This window comes from Blennius ocellaris, assembly GCF_963422515.1.
Source record: "Blennius ocellaris genome assembly, chromosome: 1".
Taxonomy (NCBI): Eukaryota; Metazoa; Chordata; class Actinopteri; order Blenniiformes; family Blenniidae; genus Blennius; species Blennius ocellaris.
The window spans coordinates 16,879,139-16,897,758 of NC_137650.1; the positions used below are offsets into that span (position 1 = coordinate 16,879,139).

Genomic DNA, 18,620 nt, shown 5'->3' on the forward strand with positions numbered 1-18,620 from the left:
GATGAAAACACTTCTCTGATCTGGTCAGTCAAAAAACAAGTGAATTCAGGCAGAACGCCAGGAATTTCTAAAAATCGCCATCACTTTAGCTTTAACATTCTCTGAACTATCTCCAAACAGCAACATGAAAGATGTCTTGCTCTGCGTGACTTCACCTTGAGCATGCATACACAGTACCATCGATTAACTGCTGATTAACTCCATCAGTAAAATCTGCATTTCATGAGTGGCTGTTTTGTTTCCTTATCACATTGTCTGTTGTTGAAAAACCCATTTCAAAAAATGTAAAGATCCAGTTATTATAGAACACCTTTGTCCAAATGGTTAAAATCAGGCAATTCAATCTGATGTTACCATTAGACGGTATAGCTTGGTTGGTAGAGCGGTCGTCTTGCAGGTTGCAGGTTCGATTCTCATGTCGGCCATCTCTGCCTGCGAACATACTGAAGTGTCCTTGGCCAAGACACTGAACCCCAAACTGCTCCCATTAGAGCAGTGCTTCTCAAATGGTGGGGCGAGCCCCCCTGGGGGGGCGTGGTGGGGTGTCAGGGGGGGCGTGAGGTGGGCGCGACTTTCAGTATTAGTGTCTTTATTCATGCTTGAATGATAAAAAAAAAGGGCCTCCAGCTCATTTTATTAATTTATTTTGATAATCAGGCGATTGTATGCAGAATGCTGTTGCCAGCAACTCATACAGTGGTTTATACAGATAAACAAATAAATATTATCAGGTTCTCAATGGTAGTACAATTTGGGGGGGGGGGGGCCCTGAAAAAAATTCTGTCCTCTCGGGGGGGCATGACAGAAAATAATTGAGAACCACTGCATTAGAGTGACAACACCTTGCACAGCTGCAGCCTCCACAGTAAATGTGTGAATGTGATGAACTATGTAAAGCGCTTTGGGGCTGCTCACACAGCTATACAGCACTGTACAAGTGAAATCAATTTACCATTTACCAAACCACACATACCAAGTTTCATTCCAAATGTGAATATCTGGTTGCTGTCACACTATTTTTCTCAATTAAAAATGATGCTAATAACAAACATCATGATCCATAAGCTGATAAACTGATGTCTGTTAACTGGGTGGCAATTAGTATTATCCAGTTTGCTTGTTTCTCTCTGTCTCGAGAGTCAGAGTCTATCTATCTGTTTCTGTCTCGTGTATGTTCAAAATAAAGTTCCATTCATTTATTCATTCATTAATTCAGTCTCATCATGATACATTCATCAAATACAAGTAGGTCAGAGTCGTAAACGTTGAAAACATGTAGGACTGCAGACTTTCAGGACCCAGAATATTGTTTGCCCCAACCCCAACCAGTATGACAGAAAGGCTCCTCTTCTGAGTCTGATTCTGTAGGTTTCTTTGTGTTAAAGGTTTTTTTTTTTTTTTTTTTTCCCCCCCAACGTTTCTTATGTTTGCTCAGGTGGAATTGTGACAAGTGATGTGAACGAATACTAACAAGAAGAGGCAGGCAATTAAACCCATCAAAACATGGAGAAGTCTTTAAAAAAAAAAAAAACCTGTTTAAATACACAAGAACTGACAGCAAACAGCCATGACGATGATGTAGGAGCCGGTGAAAGAGGGCTATGGAGGAAGGTCTGAATTTTGACCCCACAGAATATTTGTTCAGAGTTTTCAAGTCTGCTGTCCAGAAAAATGCCTGATTCAATGTGACACTTAAGCATTATAACTGTATGGATGATGTATGCATTGACAGAGGGTCAGATGAACTGATGAAAGGATGAATTGATTGCGTTTTGGGTGAAGGCATCAAGAGAAAACATTGAGTACGTAAACTTGAAACTTGGATAAGCAATTCGCTTGGCTGATGATTAATTTTTCATGGGTGCAGTTTCTAGTTGTGAAACTTGCCTTCAGTGTTTTCTTTCAGGAACACTTTCAAACTCCAGCTTTGAACTGTCCTTTGGCCTTGCACAGACAGTACATATCTGAACCACTTGATGTGCTTCAAAGCAAATTTGTATTTTAAGAGGTTGGCCTTTCTACCTTGTTGACCCATGGTCACCACTCTATATGCTTAAAAGACATTGCAGTCACAATCTTAGTTAAACCCTGCATATTGTAATGTAAAACACACCATCTTCTGGGTCATGACTTTAACATAATAAAGTGCCTTGGCATTAGCACTGAAACGTTTAATCTATGACATTACGAGAATGAATCTTGATCGGAAGACATCCAAACAACTAACAAAGTATACATTGAAAGTAGTGAAAGAGAGATACCTTGAAAGAGTGTTTAAAGGTGAGTCAACTGTTCAAGACCATTTCAGTCAATAGCCTCTGGAGCTGTTTAAAATATTACATTAAAACAGATTAAAGGCCACACTGCATTTGACTTCGAAAAGCTCCTATATACTGTGCAACTTTAACAATCTTACAAGTCCCAGTCCACCACACTGAACGACATAAACAAAGCCACAACTTGAAGTTTCACTATGAGCCGACTGTACGATGAAAACACCTGTTGACTCGTACCTGACGTGAGTCGACATGATTGCACAATAATACATGATGGCGCAACAATAACACGTCCTAAACATAAACGCGAACTGAGCCTTGCCATCGTGGCAATTATGTGTTTGGAAAGCAATCCCCAAAAAAGTAGCAGGAGGAGAATATGGATGGGTCGTGGCTCAAAGAGAGGAGGCCAACATGGAGGGTAATGTTACAACTGCAGCTTGAAGTAAGTACTTGTGAGCAGACTAGCATTTTACCCTAGCATTTCCTGTTGTGGTTTTTGATTTTCAAACAAAACACACTCCGTGTAAATGAAACAAACAGGCTGCAGGTTGCCGCAGCAGCTACAACCGCTCCAAATATCTGACACTGTCTGATAGTGATCGCAGGCTCGCGACCACGTCGGCCGTCCTTGACCCGGCTCATGGTGGAACATACTACCACCACGGTACAGAGCCACGACCAAAGATTTCACTTTGACTCAGCCATGTTGGCCAAAAATCACATCGTCTCTGAGGCTTAAGTGAACAAGCAATAAGTTCTTATCACATTCTGAAGAGACTATAATAATTGTCCATCCACAAGATATTACAAATATGTAACATAAAATGAGGAGGATCACTGAAAATATATGAGAAAAATAGTGATTTGTGAAAACAAAACCAACCCTCTGGCAGTTTATTTCATATTTCCCCTGATTATAAACCACCTACTTGTCAGTTAATTTGATGTATTTATTGCATTTCCCTCCAGCACAGTGGTGGTATGTAGACAATTAGCTGTAATATACAAAATATTATTGTAAAAAAACTGCACAGACACCACCTGCCAATGGAAGCAGCAACCATCATAATTCAACAGAGGCACAGAGGATTAGTTCATTCCCTGGTAAATCAGTAATCCCAGCTACAAAAACAACATGTAGAATAAATTGCACTCAAAGCAACTCTGTGGAAAGGTCACAGAATATTATAAGTAAGGAGATGGATGTAAAAAAAAAAAGTCATTGACATTCCCTGGAGTTGCAGTTTATCACTCTTTAATACATGAAAGGGATGGCGGTTTATGTGAAATGTGGTTTCATGGGCAACTTTGCAAGAAGGGAACCCATGAGGGAGAACACCTCCGACTTCTCTAAAGAAGTTTGAAGCTTCAGCAGCTCAGATGAGGGACAACCTGCAAGCTCCAGGCCAATCAAGGCTTCATGAGACAGCAGCAGAGACAAAACCACTGTGCGAGAGAAGTCAGGTTGAAGGAAATGTAATATGTAATGGCTGCTGAAGCCAACTGAAAATATGTTCTTTGGTTTGACTGAATGAAAGCAGAGTTATTTAGACAATTCAACTTACACTATGTTTGACACAGTAATGTAGCAAGCATGGTCATGGCAGCATCACACTGTATGGCTGCTTCTCAGGTGCTGGGTAAAAAGGTAAATGTGAAAAAAGAACAGTGGGACTTGATCTTATAAACATCAATGCCTTTAGAAGTGAATGAAAACATGATCTGTCAATGGGGCACACTGAAGCCCCATTAACTCCACAATGTTTCAAGTGACAACGCATCTTTTTTGTATTTTTGTTTCTGGAAAGTTTCGTCTTTACATGACAATACTTTGAAAATGATGTCCCTATTACCGTAATGAAAGCGAAAAATCATGTAATAACAATAACGATGCATTAGTTTTATGTAGCACATTTCTGGACACTCAAAGACGCTTTACTTTGCATTATCCATTCACGCCATACTCGATGGACGTAAACTGCATATGTCGCCACAGCTGCCCTGGGGAAGACTGATGGAAATGAGGCTGCCATTTTTGCACCATCGGCCCCTCCAACCAGTGAGTGGTTACTCACTCTCACACTGCATTCACATAGGCAGTTTGGGATTCAGTGTCTTGCCCAAGGACACTTCGGCATGTGGGTATGCAGTGAAGCCAATAGGATTACTATTGTAACAACACATCATCAGTAGGATAAAACTAACGTGTCTCACGACTGTCTAATCCCAGCTCACGTTCCCCATTAGTTGATATAATATGGAATAATTACTTTTATGCTGCGATAAGTGACGATGGCCGAGCCAGAGTGAGACTTGTTCTCCCACTTGCTTTCTTTTTATTTGGTTTGGGACCCAACATGCCATAATTGGCATGTTTGTTTTTGTACACAGACATTCAAATAGACAGACGACCAGGTTGGATTGTTATTACAGTGACTGTCAACTATAAAACTACCAAGTCCCAGGAGAATATGGACTGGGAGTCATGACACTCTGGAGGAAAACATTGTTCTGATTGTCCAAGTTCTGAGCATGTACACAACTACGAGTTACTACGCAGTAGCAGCCTTTTGGAAAAGATAAGTTTTATCCCATTTCCACAGAGACAGCGTCACTCTTTTCCAAAAATTCCACCTTGATAGCAGTTTTTAGTGAGTCCAAGCACAGATATCGTGTAAACGGACCCCAAAATAGAAGTTTTAAGTTAAGTTGTTAAGAAGTTTCGCTCAAAAATGTTGCGTAAATGGGAAATTAGTTTCTCTATGTTATCTACTGATGACCTGTCCAGAGGTACCCGACCTTTCAGCAAGATGGAATGTGAGCTGGGGTTAGACCGTCTTGAGACAATAATTTCTGGAGAAAATGATAGTTTTCGAAATTTTAAACCAAACAAGGACAATTAAAACCAAACAAGGCCATGACAACAAGATACGTTGTTGCAATGGTAATCCTGCTGAAGATGTTTGGATGGAAACCTTCAGGCATATCAAAATGTTTTTATTAGAAGGATACTATCTGACCTAGATTGTTGGCTAAAGATACAAAGCTAAAAAATGTTTTCAAAAAAATAAAGCAATTTGTTGACTTAACTGATCCCACCTTTTGTTGCGCAACTTCCACTGCCGTCAAATTACAACTGGACAAGAAAGCTTAGACTAAAAGATCTGTCTATTTCTGCTTTTTGTTCATCACTAACTGCTCACATGAGCATGCACATTCAAAATACACGTTACTCTAGCAGTATGATTTCAAAATATCTTCGCCTGCCAGTCTACCAACGATTACTGTTCTTTTTCATTCACAGAAAACGAGGTTCTCTCCCGAGGAGCTGAACACTGACCGTGTTCTGTCACCGCAGTCGTTTTGATTCAATAACTGACAGACTCTTTGTGCCACTGACGTGCCACTCATCTGCTCAGTTTGTTGAGGCTTTGCTGCAGCATTTGAACAATTGGGACTTACTTCGCAAGCCGGGCAGTTACACACAGATCGATATGCAAGTCAGACAGTACTGTGACGTGTCTCTTTTTTATGGAGTTCCCCTCAGGGTATATAGGGTGCATTGATCAAACGGCTTCTACTTGTGGACTGAGGAAGCCATTTGGAACATCATTTGATAATTGCATGTATTTATCTCACCTGAAAGCCTGAAAGAGCTGTGACTCTCGGTGTGCATTTAAGCCTGCAATCTGATGGCGAAATTACAGGCGCTGTCTGTGCAGCCGAGTTGATGCGCGAGTCTTTCACACGGCCTACTAAGCTGCTTTTGTCCAGACTCTCCGGATCGACAAGTTCTGCATTATGGATGAAGACAGAGCCTTCATTACGAATTCAAATGGATCCATCTTACAGTCAAGTTTACGATGACGACAGGTCTGATATCCCAATGCGAGCAGACAGAACAACAACCATCGCAAACACTTTAACGCAACATATTCGACACCTTCTTAAACAACGATTCTGAGGTTGTTTTTGTTTCATGAGATGAGTTTTGTGGTGAGCTACCTGTCAAACTGATAATGTTACACTTGGAACACTAGCAGCACCATGAGGAGAAAAAAACAAACAAAAACAAAAACAAAAAAATCTTACTCAAGGCTGCAAGTTCTGAGTTTTTTTTTTTTAATAGACTTGCACATGAAAAAGGAAAAAAAAACATAATGGGATACTTCCCTGAGGTACAGCAGATGGGGTACATAATGTTGAAAGACTCGTGGTTGTTGCATGTTAATCACAGAGTGGACAAGAGGTTAGTGATTGGCGATTGTGTATGGCTGAATAAAAGATAAGAAGACATCTGATAGACTGATCCAAAGCCACCAATCAAGTATTTTAATTACTAAAGGAAGTGCAAGTACTGAGACATCCAGAACATGCAAAATAATTACATTAAGGGTGTCAAACACAAGGCCTGTGAGATAAAATTGGCCCCAATCCGGCCAAACTACGAAGCACTAAAAATGTTAAATAAAACAATGACTTTATAAAACATTTCTGAAGAGTATCACATGTAACATAACACCACACAACACTGAGACCCAAGCTGAGAAATTGGTGATGCTATTGGCTTTATTTTGAGATTGGAGTTATTTTCTGGAGTAAAATGTAAAAATATATCCGTCACCTTTATGCTGTGCCACAGCAAAGAAAAAAGTTTAACTTAAAGGTACTTATGGCACTATTTTTCCAGTTCGGTCCACTCAGGATGGAAATTGACTGCTTGTGGCCTCGAAACTGTAATATGTCCGACGTTCTTGGAATGAATGAAGGCCTGGAGGACTTAGTGAGAGGAAAGAGTGGTCAGTACCACATCTAAACAGCAGGAGGTGACACCACATGTAAAATTAGGAACAAAAGCTGCCGGTTTTGTTGTTCAAAATATGTAATTGCTGTTGCAAGATTGCAGATTTCTTTACTTCTTAGTCCCTAATGTGTGTGAGGAGGCGGGGTTTAGAAGCAGTTTTACCAATCATTGATTAACAATATGAGTGACTGACATAAAATGTCACCAATCAGCATCATTTGATGTCCGCGACATTGGGAGCTTTTTAAGTCACCTATCACCAGAGTTGCTCGGTGATTGGCGTCAGTTCTGGTTTGTTCTCTTGTGTGTCTATGAGACCTAACAATGGAGACAACGAGCAGTGAGTCCCTGATTTTTAACTGTTACATCTCTTCTAATTCACTGATTGAAAGGAGAAATTTGGCTGAAAAGCTGCCGGTCAGGTTCATCTTTCTTTAATATACTTATTTTTAAATGCACACAATCAAAACTGTGTTCAGAGTTTTGCAAATGTGTCCAGTTGTGTTACAGGTTTATACCAGACATAAATGAAGTAATTCATATTTGGATGAAATGTAGCAATAGCTGAATGGATGAATGAAGGAATGAATAGGGGATGGATAGAGAATTATATTTAGAATTGGAAAGAAGTAAGACTGTTGGAAGACTATGGCCCCATTTATGTGATGTTTCATGTCAAAACACATCATTTCTGCTTTTGTTTCAGAAAAGTTTAATGTTTAAACAGTAACTTTTTGACAACAATGTCAGTTTACACAGAAATGGCAGAAACACTGAAAACTATGCATTTTAATTTTTTTATGTTGGGCCACAACTTGGTGTCGTTGGTTGTTTATGTAATGAAATCACACACATACATGCAGCAGACAATACACACTAAACATGAACAATGGCAGTACACTGACATTCCTATTGTTATTGTCCATCTACTGAGCATGTGCAGAAGAACTATTTAATACGGCCATGATGCGCATCACCAGTATGCAGCGTTGCGGCTGTCTACCCAGAGACGAGCCCTGAGTGTTTTCAGTTGCGTCAAGCAACATTGCCATGTCAATGGATACTAACAATGCAACAAAAAATTTCAATTTTCACGTGAGATCATTGTACTGTAAAAGTGCCCTCAATAAAACAAAGTAAAAACGGGTATATAAATGGATGGAAGAACTTATGGCTGGACAGATAAATGATGGTGGTACATCATAATGGATACACAAGCAAATCGCTAAATGGAAGGATAAATGAAGAATGGTTCGTGCAGCATGATGAGGACATAGAGAAGACATATGTACATACTTTACATAGAGCACAGCTAAAAGCAGACCATGTATGCTGCTCTCCATCAAAGATGATATATCAAGCCAGGGATATACATTTTAAAAATATACACCAAAGAGATAATGGTCCACTGTCACGGCTCATTTTCCGGACAGGCTTTAAGGCTGATTCTGTTTGACACTTACATCAACCTAACCTCAGCGAATACCTCTCTAATGCTTTCAAGCAGATGCTCGTAGGCGTCCGCCGCATGAAGGACTGCCGACGCTACAGTCTGAAGGAGAACACAGAGAAAAAGAGAGAGAGAGAAAGAGAGAGCGAGAGAGAGAGAGTGAAAGAAAGTGATCAGACTGAGAGAGAGCGAGAGAGTGAGACGTTCAGAACTCATACGAAGACACGATGCCTTTCACGATCACGGGCCTCAACTGCAGCTCTAATTTGGCTCAAATCAATGCTGCAGTCAATTAAAAAGCCCCTCAGACGTACATCAACACGCTCTAATTACTTTTAACCTTTTTCTTTCACTTTTTCTCTCACTTTGTTTTCGCCACGTTGGTCGGAAAAGAAAAACAGTAGAGTTCCTCAGGCCGATGCTCGATGTCAGTCGTAGAAATTAATTACAGAATCTAATTATTGAGTTCATTTAGTTTATCCAGATAAGGCATACATGAAGAATGGAGGGAAGGCGTGGGGATAATGATGTGTGTCTGTTGATAGATCCAACTGCTGCTCACTGATTGTGGGTTTATCCGAGGGAGAGTCTGCCGTCTGATTCCCTGCTAATCAGTACTTACGATGGCATGAATTACCACTCAGCCGCCATGTATTATTCATGTGTGTGCATAGATGGACAGAATAGCTGCTTAAATTGTCACCTCCACTGAGCGTTCAGCGAGCTGACAAGAACAGAAACGACACCGTTCCCTCTCCGGCCCTTCAGGTGGAGGCAGCGGAGGATTGCATGGCTCGCGGTGGCTTCTGGTAGGTGATAAGTCAAATTTTCCCAGCAACTTAAATACACAACCAGAATTGGGATCGTAGATGTTATATGATTTGCATTGCATTGTAAAATGTATTGACTTATGTTTATTCTCCAAAAACGTAGTTATCGTCAGGTTGTAAAGCTTTGTGATATCATACCTTTTTAATGATTTTTATGAGCTATCTATTGGCCCTTTATCGTTCATTTTCACCCCTCCTTTAAGCAGCTGTGCTTACACTCAGTAAGAGAAAATCATGTGGTTCTTTTATTTTATAGTATCTGAAAACTGTTACAGTAATGCATCACTATAGAACATGAAATTTAACACCGTTTGACAAAAAAATGTTACAACTTCCCTTGTACGATTGCAGTTTGAGAATTATCTTTATCTATTTGAGTTTTTCAACTCAGCATTAAAAAAAAATAAGGAAGGAGGCAAGTAATTCCTAAGTTATAAACATTTGGATGTCAAAACGATGTGATTTCATAGAAAACAGTGGCATGTCACTGACCCAAAGATGACAAAAACAGAAGACAGAAATCTGTATTCATACCAAGCAGCAGAGTGTGACATTATCTTCATTATCATGTGGCAGCGTGTTTGACTTTCACCCCATTGTCTGAAATAAGTCTCGTCTTTACAGATGAGAGCAAGAGTAAGATGTTAGATGGGCACGATTCCTGTGAAATATGCCTTTTGTTTGAGCACTGTCTGCAAAGCCAAACAAGGCTGTGGAGAAAACACTTTAAAACTAATATCTCCCTTTAGATATATATATATATTTTTTTTAGATATGAAAGCTTTTGAAGGGGTCAGGAGATGTTTGAAAGAGTTGTCGCTCAAAAATGCCAAATCTCCATAAGTTATTTAAATGTTGAACTCCTCATCATTCCAAAATTTTGATTTATTTCAGGCATACACTGGATTTCTAATAGAGTAACACAAACACAATTGTCAAAAATTGAAAAATGTGATGTAGTTCAGGGTGAAGATACAGAAAAAGTTCCTATTTTCATTAAATGTGCAGGACATAACTTGGCAAAGATTCAGGTGTGGGCCAAATATTTTAGAAGTTAAAAGCAGCTAGTCGTATAACAGAGCCTTTAAAGTACAGGCCTCCTGAATGACTAAATATAAAGTAATGACTGCTGGAAGTACGGCTTATCCATTTATTATTTTAAGACCAAGGTTGCCTAATTACTTAAATGCTGAGAAAAATATGAGCTTAAAATGGTCCACATCAGTTAGTGATTTAATTGACATCACAGGCCGTATGTGTAATGTTAAGGATGGGGCTTTAATGAGGGAGCATGGTCCCCATTTTAAAATACAAAAACAAAACTGGAATCACATAACTCATGTGTTTCATTTTATAAAATGTTATTGGTAATGCCAATTAGGATCCATAGGCAAAACTTGAACTCTTGTCATGCCAGTTAAAAGATTTTCAGTTGCACGGTGGTATCGTAATTCTCAGGGCCGTTTACACGACAACGAGTTCCAGCGAAAATGCAAAACTTCAGTTGCCTGTTGGGTGTCTGTTTCCATGATGAGGGTGCTCAGAGTCACTGGAAACCCCATCTTTTTTTTTGTTTGTTTTAAACGACTCTTTAAACGATTTTTTATGAAAATACTCCATTTCTATATAGTTTCTGGACAATAAGAACAATGTTTCCTCCAGAGTGTCATGATTCTCAGTCCATGTTCTCCTGGAACTTTGTCGTTTTATAGTTGACAGTCACTGTAATAACATCCAACTTGGCTGTCTGTCCATATGTCCGTGTACTCCCATTGTTCATGTTTAGAGCCTATTTCTCTCTGTCTGAACTTAGTTTTCAGTGTTTCTGGTTTTTTTCATGGAAACGGACGTTTTCTGTAAGTTGCTGCATAAACGCAAGACATTTTTGCAACAAATAGACACAAATTATGCATGTCAACTTGAAAAGTTGTCAAGTGAATGGGGTCTGAGTGTTTGAAGAACAGCTGATTTCCGTGGACTCTCACGCACAACCAGGTTGGAGAATGAGCAGCAGTTCTCTGTGCGAAGATCCAATGTTGATGGCTTGGTTAACAGAAACATATGAGATAATCAATCTGTATAAAGTAACACCAGAACTGACATGGTGAACTTTGAAGCAGGTTCAATACTCTCTTCGTACCATCTGAATGTTGTTTGAGCCCCAAATTGTAGCTGACTATTTAACCGGGCTTTAACAAGCCAGAGATTTTTCCTTCATTCAATTCACCCAGGAAATTACATGGATTCAATTCAAATATATCACCTATTTTATTTCAGATGTGGATTGCAGGAGGGAATGTCCCTCCATACCAAATGGCAGTGCAGTAAATTAGAAAGTGATATCTGTAAAGCTTTATCCAGGATACATGGGATTAATTTTCGAGCAGACTTTGAAGTGGTAACCTTTTAAAATCCAATCTTACATGAAGCCACTCCATTTAACTTACACTGCTTCCCTTATTAATTGCAAAAAAAGTATAACACCGAGGTGGAAATCTGATCTCTTGCTAACAATTGGGCTTTGGCTATCGGAGGCAAACATCTGTTCATCCTCAGGAAAAATGGCGTATTGGTCCCGTAAAAGGAAAAATGATTTTCATTCACATTGGCAACATTTTTTAACTACATGCAACACTATCCATAATGAAGGAATAGTCCGTTTCCTCTACCAAGACCCCACAACCTAAACCTATCATTTTCTTTTATCTCATAATACTTTGTTGTAGTTCTGTGCATGTACATGTGTTTTTGTTTCTTCTCTGTGTATTTGCCTCTATGTGATTTGTATGCCATTGTGATGCTGATGTGGGACATTTCTGTGTTTCTTGATGGAAGCCATCAAAGAAAACAAAGAAAAAAAACAAGGCGTACCTAATAAAGTGGTCAGTGACCTGATACATTTTAACCACAATGTTTCTTTTATGTTCTTTGACTGGATATTTAATTGTCTTATGCATTCTGTTCATTGCAAAATATAAAGGTGATTTCTGTAAGTGTATAGAAAACACAAAGTTCATTAACTAGTCACTCCATTTCATCATGGTTAAATTCTACGAATCATTCAAAAACTGACATTTTTCTCTGTATTTTCCCCGTGTCTTTGTTGCATTTTATTTCCATCAATCACTCACTTTTGGTTACTATTCGTCATAAGTAACTTTCTCATGAGAAAACATATGCACTAGCTTTGTCAAAAACAGTGGATATTTTTCAACTTTGTATTCAAAATAGCCAGCTCAATATTAATAATGTATATAACTGTAGAGTTTATATCTCAATTCTATGTCATGTTTCGTCATCTGACAGTTTGTTCACCAATTCGATGCGCTAAAGCTGGGAGGAGTGACATGAAAAGGAGTGGCAAAAGCTGTCAGTTTAGATAATTTACACATATGACAAAGAAGGACGTAATAATGCAAAGCAAAAATAATCATACTACAAAGATGACTGCTACTGCTGCTAACTCAAAAACACATAATATATTGTTGTTTCATGAAAAATAACAAAGTCTGCATAAAGTTAAAAGAAAAGAAAAGTTCTGACAAGAAAACCAATAACATTGAGAGCTGACACAAATGAACACATGTAAGACGTACAGACACATCCAATAACAGTGCAGGAAGCCACCCGGGTGGTTTCCACGGCAACACACATGTGCGGGTAGGTACAGTAACATGGTCCTTCTGGCAAAAGTGGCACAACGTCAATGAAAGGTGGGCTGACTGACACACGTACACCAGCACGCACGCACGCACGCACACACACACACATACATACATACACAAAGCATTGTGTGGCTCAAACTCCAGGACTTCATCTCAACAGGTCCGGTTTGCTGCCTGGATGTTGATATATAATGACATATTTAATGACATCTCTACACTATGTTCTCTTTTCCTTCCGTCTCCATCACATGCACCGAATCCCCACTTGTCCAGGGTGTTCCCCCGCAAACACACAAAGCAAACACATAAAGACAAAGTAATGAATTTAATCTTTAAATCGTCTCCACTGTGTTTGTCTCATCAAAGAGACCACATCTGTTTGTTCAGACCTGCCCTTGTGTATGTGTGTGTGTGTGTGTGTGTGTGTGTGTGTGTGTGTGTGTGTGTGTGTGTGTGTGTGTGTGTGTGTGTGTGTGTGTGTGTGTGTGTGTGTGTGTGTGTGTGTGTTGTGTGTTGCGTGCGTGTGTGAATAGATCGTCAAGTACTGTTTTTTGTGGCAGCTGAGGGAGAGGGTTGAGGGTTATGGAAGAAAAACTTTCTGATTATTCTGCTGTCCCTGACAGTAAATCCATACAACTGACACACACAAACAAACACACACACCTACCTACACGTACACAAACCCCCATCCACTAGAAACAACATAAATGCAAACATATCAAATGCATTACGCATGAATGCACATTATATCAGTGCATCCATATTAACACCCTCCTGAATTACTGACCCACCACACACACACACACACACACACACACACACACACACACACACACACACACACACACACACACACACACACACACACACACACACACAGAAGGCAGGGTTCAGGCTCAGGACCTCCTCAGGGTGCTGGTTGATATGGTTGATTGACCCCGCCACACCAATCTGCCCAGCTCTCTGCGAGAAAATCAACTAATTAAAAGATGCAAGCGCCACAGAAGCAGTAGTGGGGGGGGTGGGGTTGGGGGTGTATTGGCAGCTGCCACGCTGAATTAGGAAGCAACTGTGAGGAGCAACCCTGACAAAGCTTGACCAGCCGGACTCTGAGGGAAAGAGATTCAGTTGCGTGTGCAGTCAGCGCTGTAAAGATTTCACTCCACTCACTCAGAACCGGTGTGCATGGACGATTTGTGCCGATAGAAATATCAATGGATATTTTCTGTGCCATCATTCTTGTAGTGTTAAACACATGAGCATGATCAAAGAACACGGTTCCTCCATCCATCTCTCCATTCTCCACAGAATTTGAATCATTACTATCGACTCAAACCCGCAACACAATCATGGGAACAGTTAACAAGTTACAAATAATACAAGTCCACCATGAAACATACAAGGGGAAGTGAAATGGAGTTATCTTCTCAGCATTTAGTCCTTCCCATCTCTCCCTTTCATACTCCTTTACCAGCTTAAAAATAACTAACATTTTACTACTCACAGTCGCTTTCTGTCGTAAGACACTATTAAAGTCCTTTTGTGACATTTTTCTGGTTGATCATTTGTGGCGTTATGAGTTGCTGCGCATCATCGACCTAAATTTAACCACGGTGATGCTAATTTGAGAATTTTTCAAACCTCAATTTTGTGGTCCAGGGTAAACATGAGTAAACAGACATATACCTATTTATTCTTCAGTCAGCAATGCGTACACCAACTTTCAAATCCCCTATGATGCACCATTCAGCTGAATCTATAAGCCATATTGTCTATTTCTTTCCCATAGGATGATGAAGCCATGACCTCTCTACTCTGCCTCTGACTGGCTGACACTCATTTCATCCACTGTTTCAGAGGATGAAATCAACACATCAACACAATCAACACATTTCACTGACAACACATGTATCTATAGTTTAATTACATTCACTATGTCTTCGGTTTGTGAGTCGGCTGATTTCAACTTTTCAAACAAGTAGATTCTTACCACATACCTTTGACATATTTCAATGGTGTTCTGTCTTCACCAGAAACATTGTATGGTGACGTTCCCAATAAACACGGAAGCGTCAAACCATGTCAAAGGTATATGTTAAAAAAATATATATATTTTACTCAAAACAACAAAGCAAAATACTACTGAACACATGTCACTGGTCTTGGAGAGTATGTGTCCAAATTCAAGATGTGTATCTAAATGGATTTGATGTATTCAATTTGGATTATTTCTGCAGCCAATATCGCATATATTTGTGCCTCTGTTTTTTTGTGTATGGAAGCTTAAATCACACTCTAAGATTGGAGAAAAGTTGTCGAGAAAGAGATGCCAATTTCACCAAAAGAAATAGCTGACATTTTCCTTTACATACTAAAGAGCTTTGTCTTTTTTTCATCACTGTGACCTTTCATTTGGCCTCTATTACTGAATATGAGTCACTATTGGTGAACACAGGGGAAACATTAGATGCTCAAGAGCTGCAAAAACTGCCCTCAATGACCTTCCAAGAGGAAATTTGCTTCTCACATGTTTAAACAATCACATGGATTTGGATAAAACATCAACAAATAGAATATGGGACATGCAATATCAAAATAATTCTTATTTTTCATTCAAATTTAATTTGTCACATTTTCATTGAGTTCATTAATCAATTTGTCTGGTAAATGTCACCAAAATAAAAAGCTCCTCAGGGCATTTTTAGGCTCCTGTGAAATTGTTTGTTTTGTCTGACAAACACTTCAACACACAAAGATATTAGCTGTAGCTTCATATGACAATGGAGGGGAACAGGCACATTTTGATATTTGAGAGGATAGAATGGGCTTATTTGTCTTGACAGATGTCAAACAACAAATTATTTGAATTGTAGTTTTTTTTGCTTGATTTGACAATCAGTCAGTTCAGGATCTAATACTCGCCAAAAGCCAATGGATGGATTCCCTGAAAGCAGTGTCTGTCACACTCTCTCACTGAGTTACCTGTATGCAACAACCAGGAGGGTAAAATATATTTATGCAGATAAAATATCTGTTTTCTGATCATGTGTACAACCACTACACTTCAGTCTGCCTGCAGACATTGATGCATAGTAATGCTTGTGCTGCATTTGTTCTTTACAGCAGTGTGTCTACAGGCTTCTGCAATAATGTATATCCTGTGATAAACTGAAACATTTCAGTCCTTCAGTATTTCATTACATAGCGGGATGAGTGATGAATGAAGTGAGTTCTCAGTCTTGTGTTTGGGAGGTTTTTTTTAAAGAAGGTTCCAACATCCCATTTTAGAAAAAGCCAGTAACACAATACATAGTAACTGTAACGCATGTACGCATTTCCAGTAAACACCAGCCGGAGTTCACAAGATCTGCTTGTGGCTTTGGAAGTTTATAACCGACTAGTTTGTAAGATTAGAACATATCCCCACAAAACAGCTTAACAAAAGCATCTTTCATAAGTCCATCATTAGACTTTTAACGCCAAATGGCTTTCATTGACATAATGCTTTAAAGCTGGTTCAGCAGCCCAAGATTGCTTTACGGTGTTTGTCATATTCACACACATCATTTTTGACGCAAGGCTGGGATCACCTTGCCACAGTCAGTCTAAACTTATACCTTTGGACTGTTAGGAGGCCGACAATTAGCATCTTCCTTTTCTCAGTCTTCATACGATGATGTTTCACTATGGCATATTTTGGCACTCATGAAATAAAACTGATTTGATCATCAAACATTATTGTGAGAAAAACTCAAAGATACGCCTCAAGTCCTCGAATGCAACCACAGTTTGAAGGGAATGACCAACCTTCCAGTCGTTGTCTCCAACACTAACAGTCATATGACAGCAGTGTCTCATGCCAGTAAGATAGGCACTCAGTGGGTTGGCAGTGTGTTTATTCCCTCTGACAGCAAAAAAACAGAAAGTAATTTCAGAGTCATACTTACATGTGTTGGGAAAACTCCGGAGCCTCGTCATTGACATTTGCCATCCTAATGCGGACAGTAGTGGTGCCAGTGCGAGGGACCTCCCCTTTGTCGATGGCCATGACGACAAATTCGTATAGGTGGTTGGGTCTCTCGTAATCCAGAGATCCCGCAGGGAAGATGGTCCCATGAGGAGAAATTGTGAAGTCCGGACTCAGGGTGTAATAAGTCAACTCCGCATTCTCCTCTGAGTCACAGTCGCTGGCTGACACTAAAGAGAAGACGAAAAGAAGAAGACAAACGCAAAGTGTAAACTGACGCAATTGTCAAGCAAAACAAATCCTTTTCTCTGTGAAGCCTCCCGAGGAATGCCAAGGTGTTCTGACAAGATGTTAGTCAGAAACATTATTATGACAACATAAAACTTGTAGAACTATGTATTTCCACATAAAACGTTGCGTCCTGCTTTTAAATGACCATGTAATTTCTTGGAATAATGTAAAACATTTTTTTTTTCGGGCGATGACTCACCAAACTAAAACAAAAAATGTGGAAAAAGACACAGAGAACACAGAAATGGAGAAGACACTAAAAATACTCCTGCCCACCCTCGTACTTGAGAAATCCAACATCTGGCCTTATTAAAGTGACTAGCATCAGCAGCTTCTGCAGCTGGACCTGGACAATGTAGTCATTAAGTGACAATGTTCTTGTTCAGTGACGTTGCGGCGGGGTTGATGACATCAGTTTTCCGCAAATGTGTGTCTTTGCCCATCCACAACTCAAAGCTGAGACAACGTTTTAAAATTTCCCAATTTCCCCTTTCTGAACCCAGAGGGGGAAGGGGGGAGGAGTTCATATTGAGATTGTCATTTTGCAACGTTTCTGCCTCTGTGTTGCACATTGGGAATCCATGGAGCCCGGACTCACTTGGCCACAAATTGATTGCCTTGCTAAAACTGAGCAGACCACCAGGGATTTGAACAAGCATATTTTACACTAACAAGAACATTTTCACCATCAAAAGCTCAATTCTCCAATTCACCTTACATTGCATTAGGCTGGTGTGTCCACACACAAACAGGCGTGCACTGCACATGAATAATACATGTGCAAGCAGAAGCCAGTGGAGTGCTTCAGCAACCAAACTGTATGGCCATAAAGCCTCAGGGAACACTCACTAGCTTCCAAATAGTAGTTTCAATGGGACTAACTTAACAAAAGCTTCGTGAAATATCACTGTTTGATAAACAAAAAAAAGGCTAATAAACTGTCAGAGTTTATTCACATGATTTATTTTGCTTGCAGTTCAGTCTAATTTAATCTGGAATATATTACAATACAAAAAACAAGCTTTTAACAGAATAAAGTCTAACAAGAGAGTATGTGCAATTTAGTCAACTCATTTTGGACCAGCCACATAGTGAAAACAAGATAATTTTGCTTGATATAATACCCGTACACTCAATACAAGGTTAAACTCATTATTGGAAATATGTATTGAGCCAATAACATAAAGAGACAATGTGTTCAGGCATGTAGAAGATGAGTGGCTGAACTCTAAATTGAACATCAGAACAAGACAGAAATGTGTTTTAACTGGCTTTGATCAATTCACAAACTGGATCTGAGGGGATTTTCCCACACAACCGTCTGCAGGGTTTCC

General features: G+C 39.6%; 1 protein-coding gene across 1 annotated transcript in view; it reads right to left on the minus strand.

Moving 5' to 3' along the window:
* LOC308132290 (neural-cadherin) overlaps positions 1-18,620 on the minus strand; it is a gene marked incomplete at both ends in the record, with an annotated part of 403,944 nt that overhangs the window by 244,754 nt on the left and 140,570 nt on the right. The window contains one exon of the mRNA XM_080499326.1: positions 16,976-17,225. Within this exon, the coding sequence (XP_080355452.1) occupies positions 16,976-17,225 (250 nt within the window). The remainder of the gene's footprint in view (positions 1-16,975; positions 17,226-18,620) is intronic.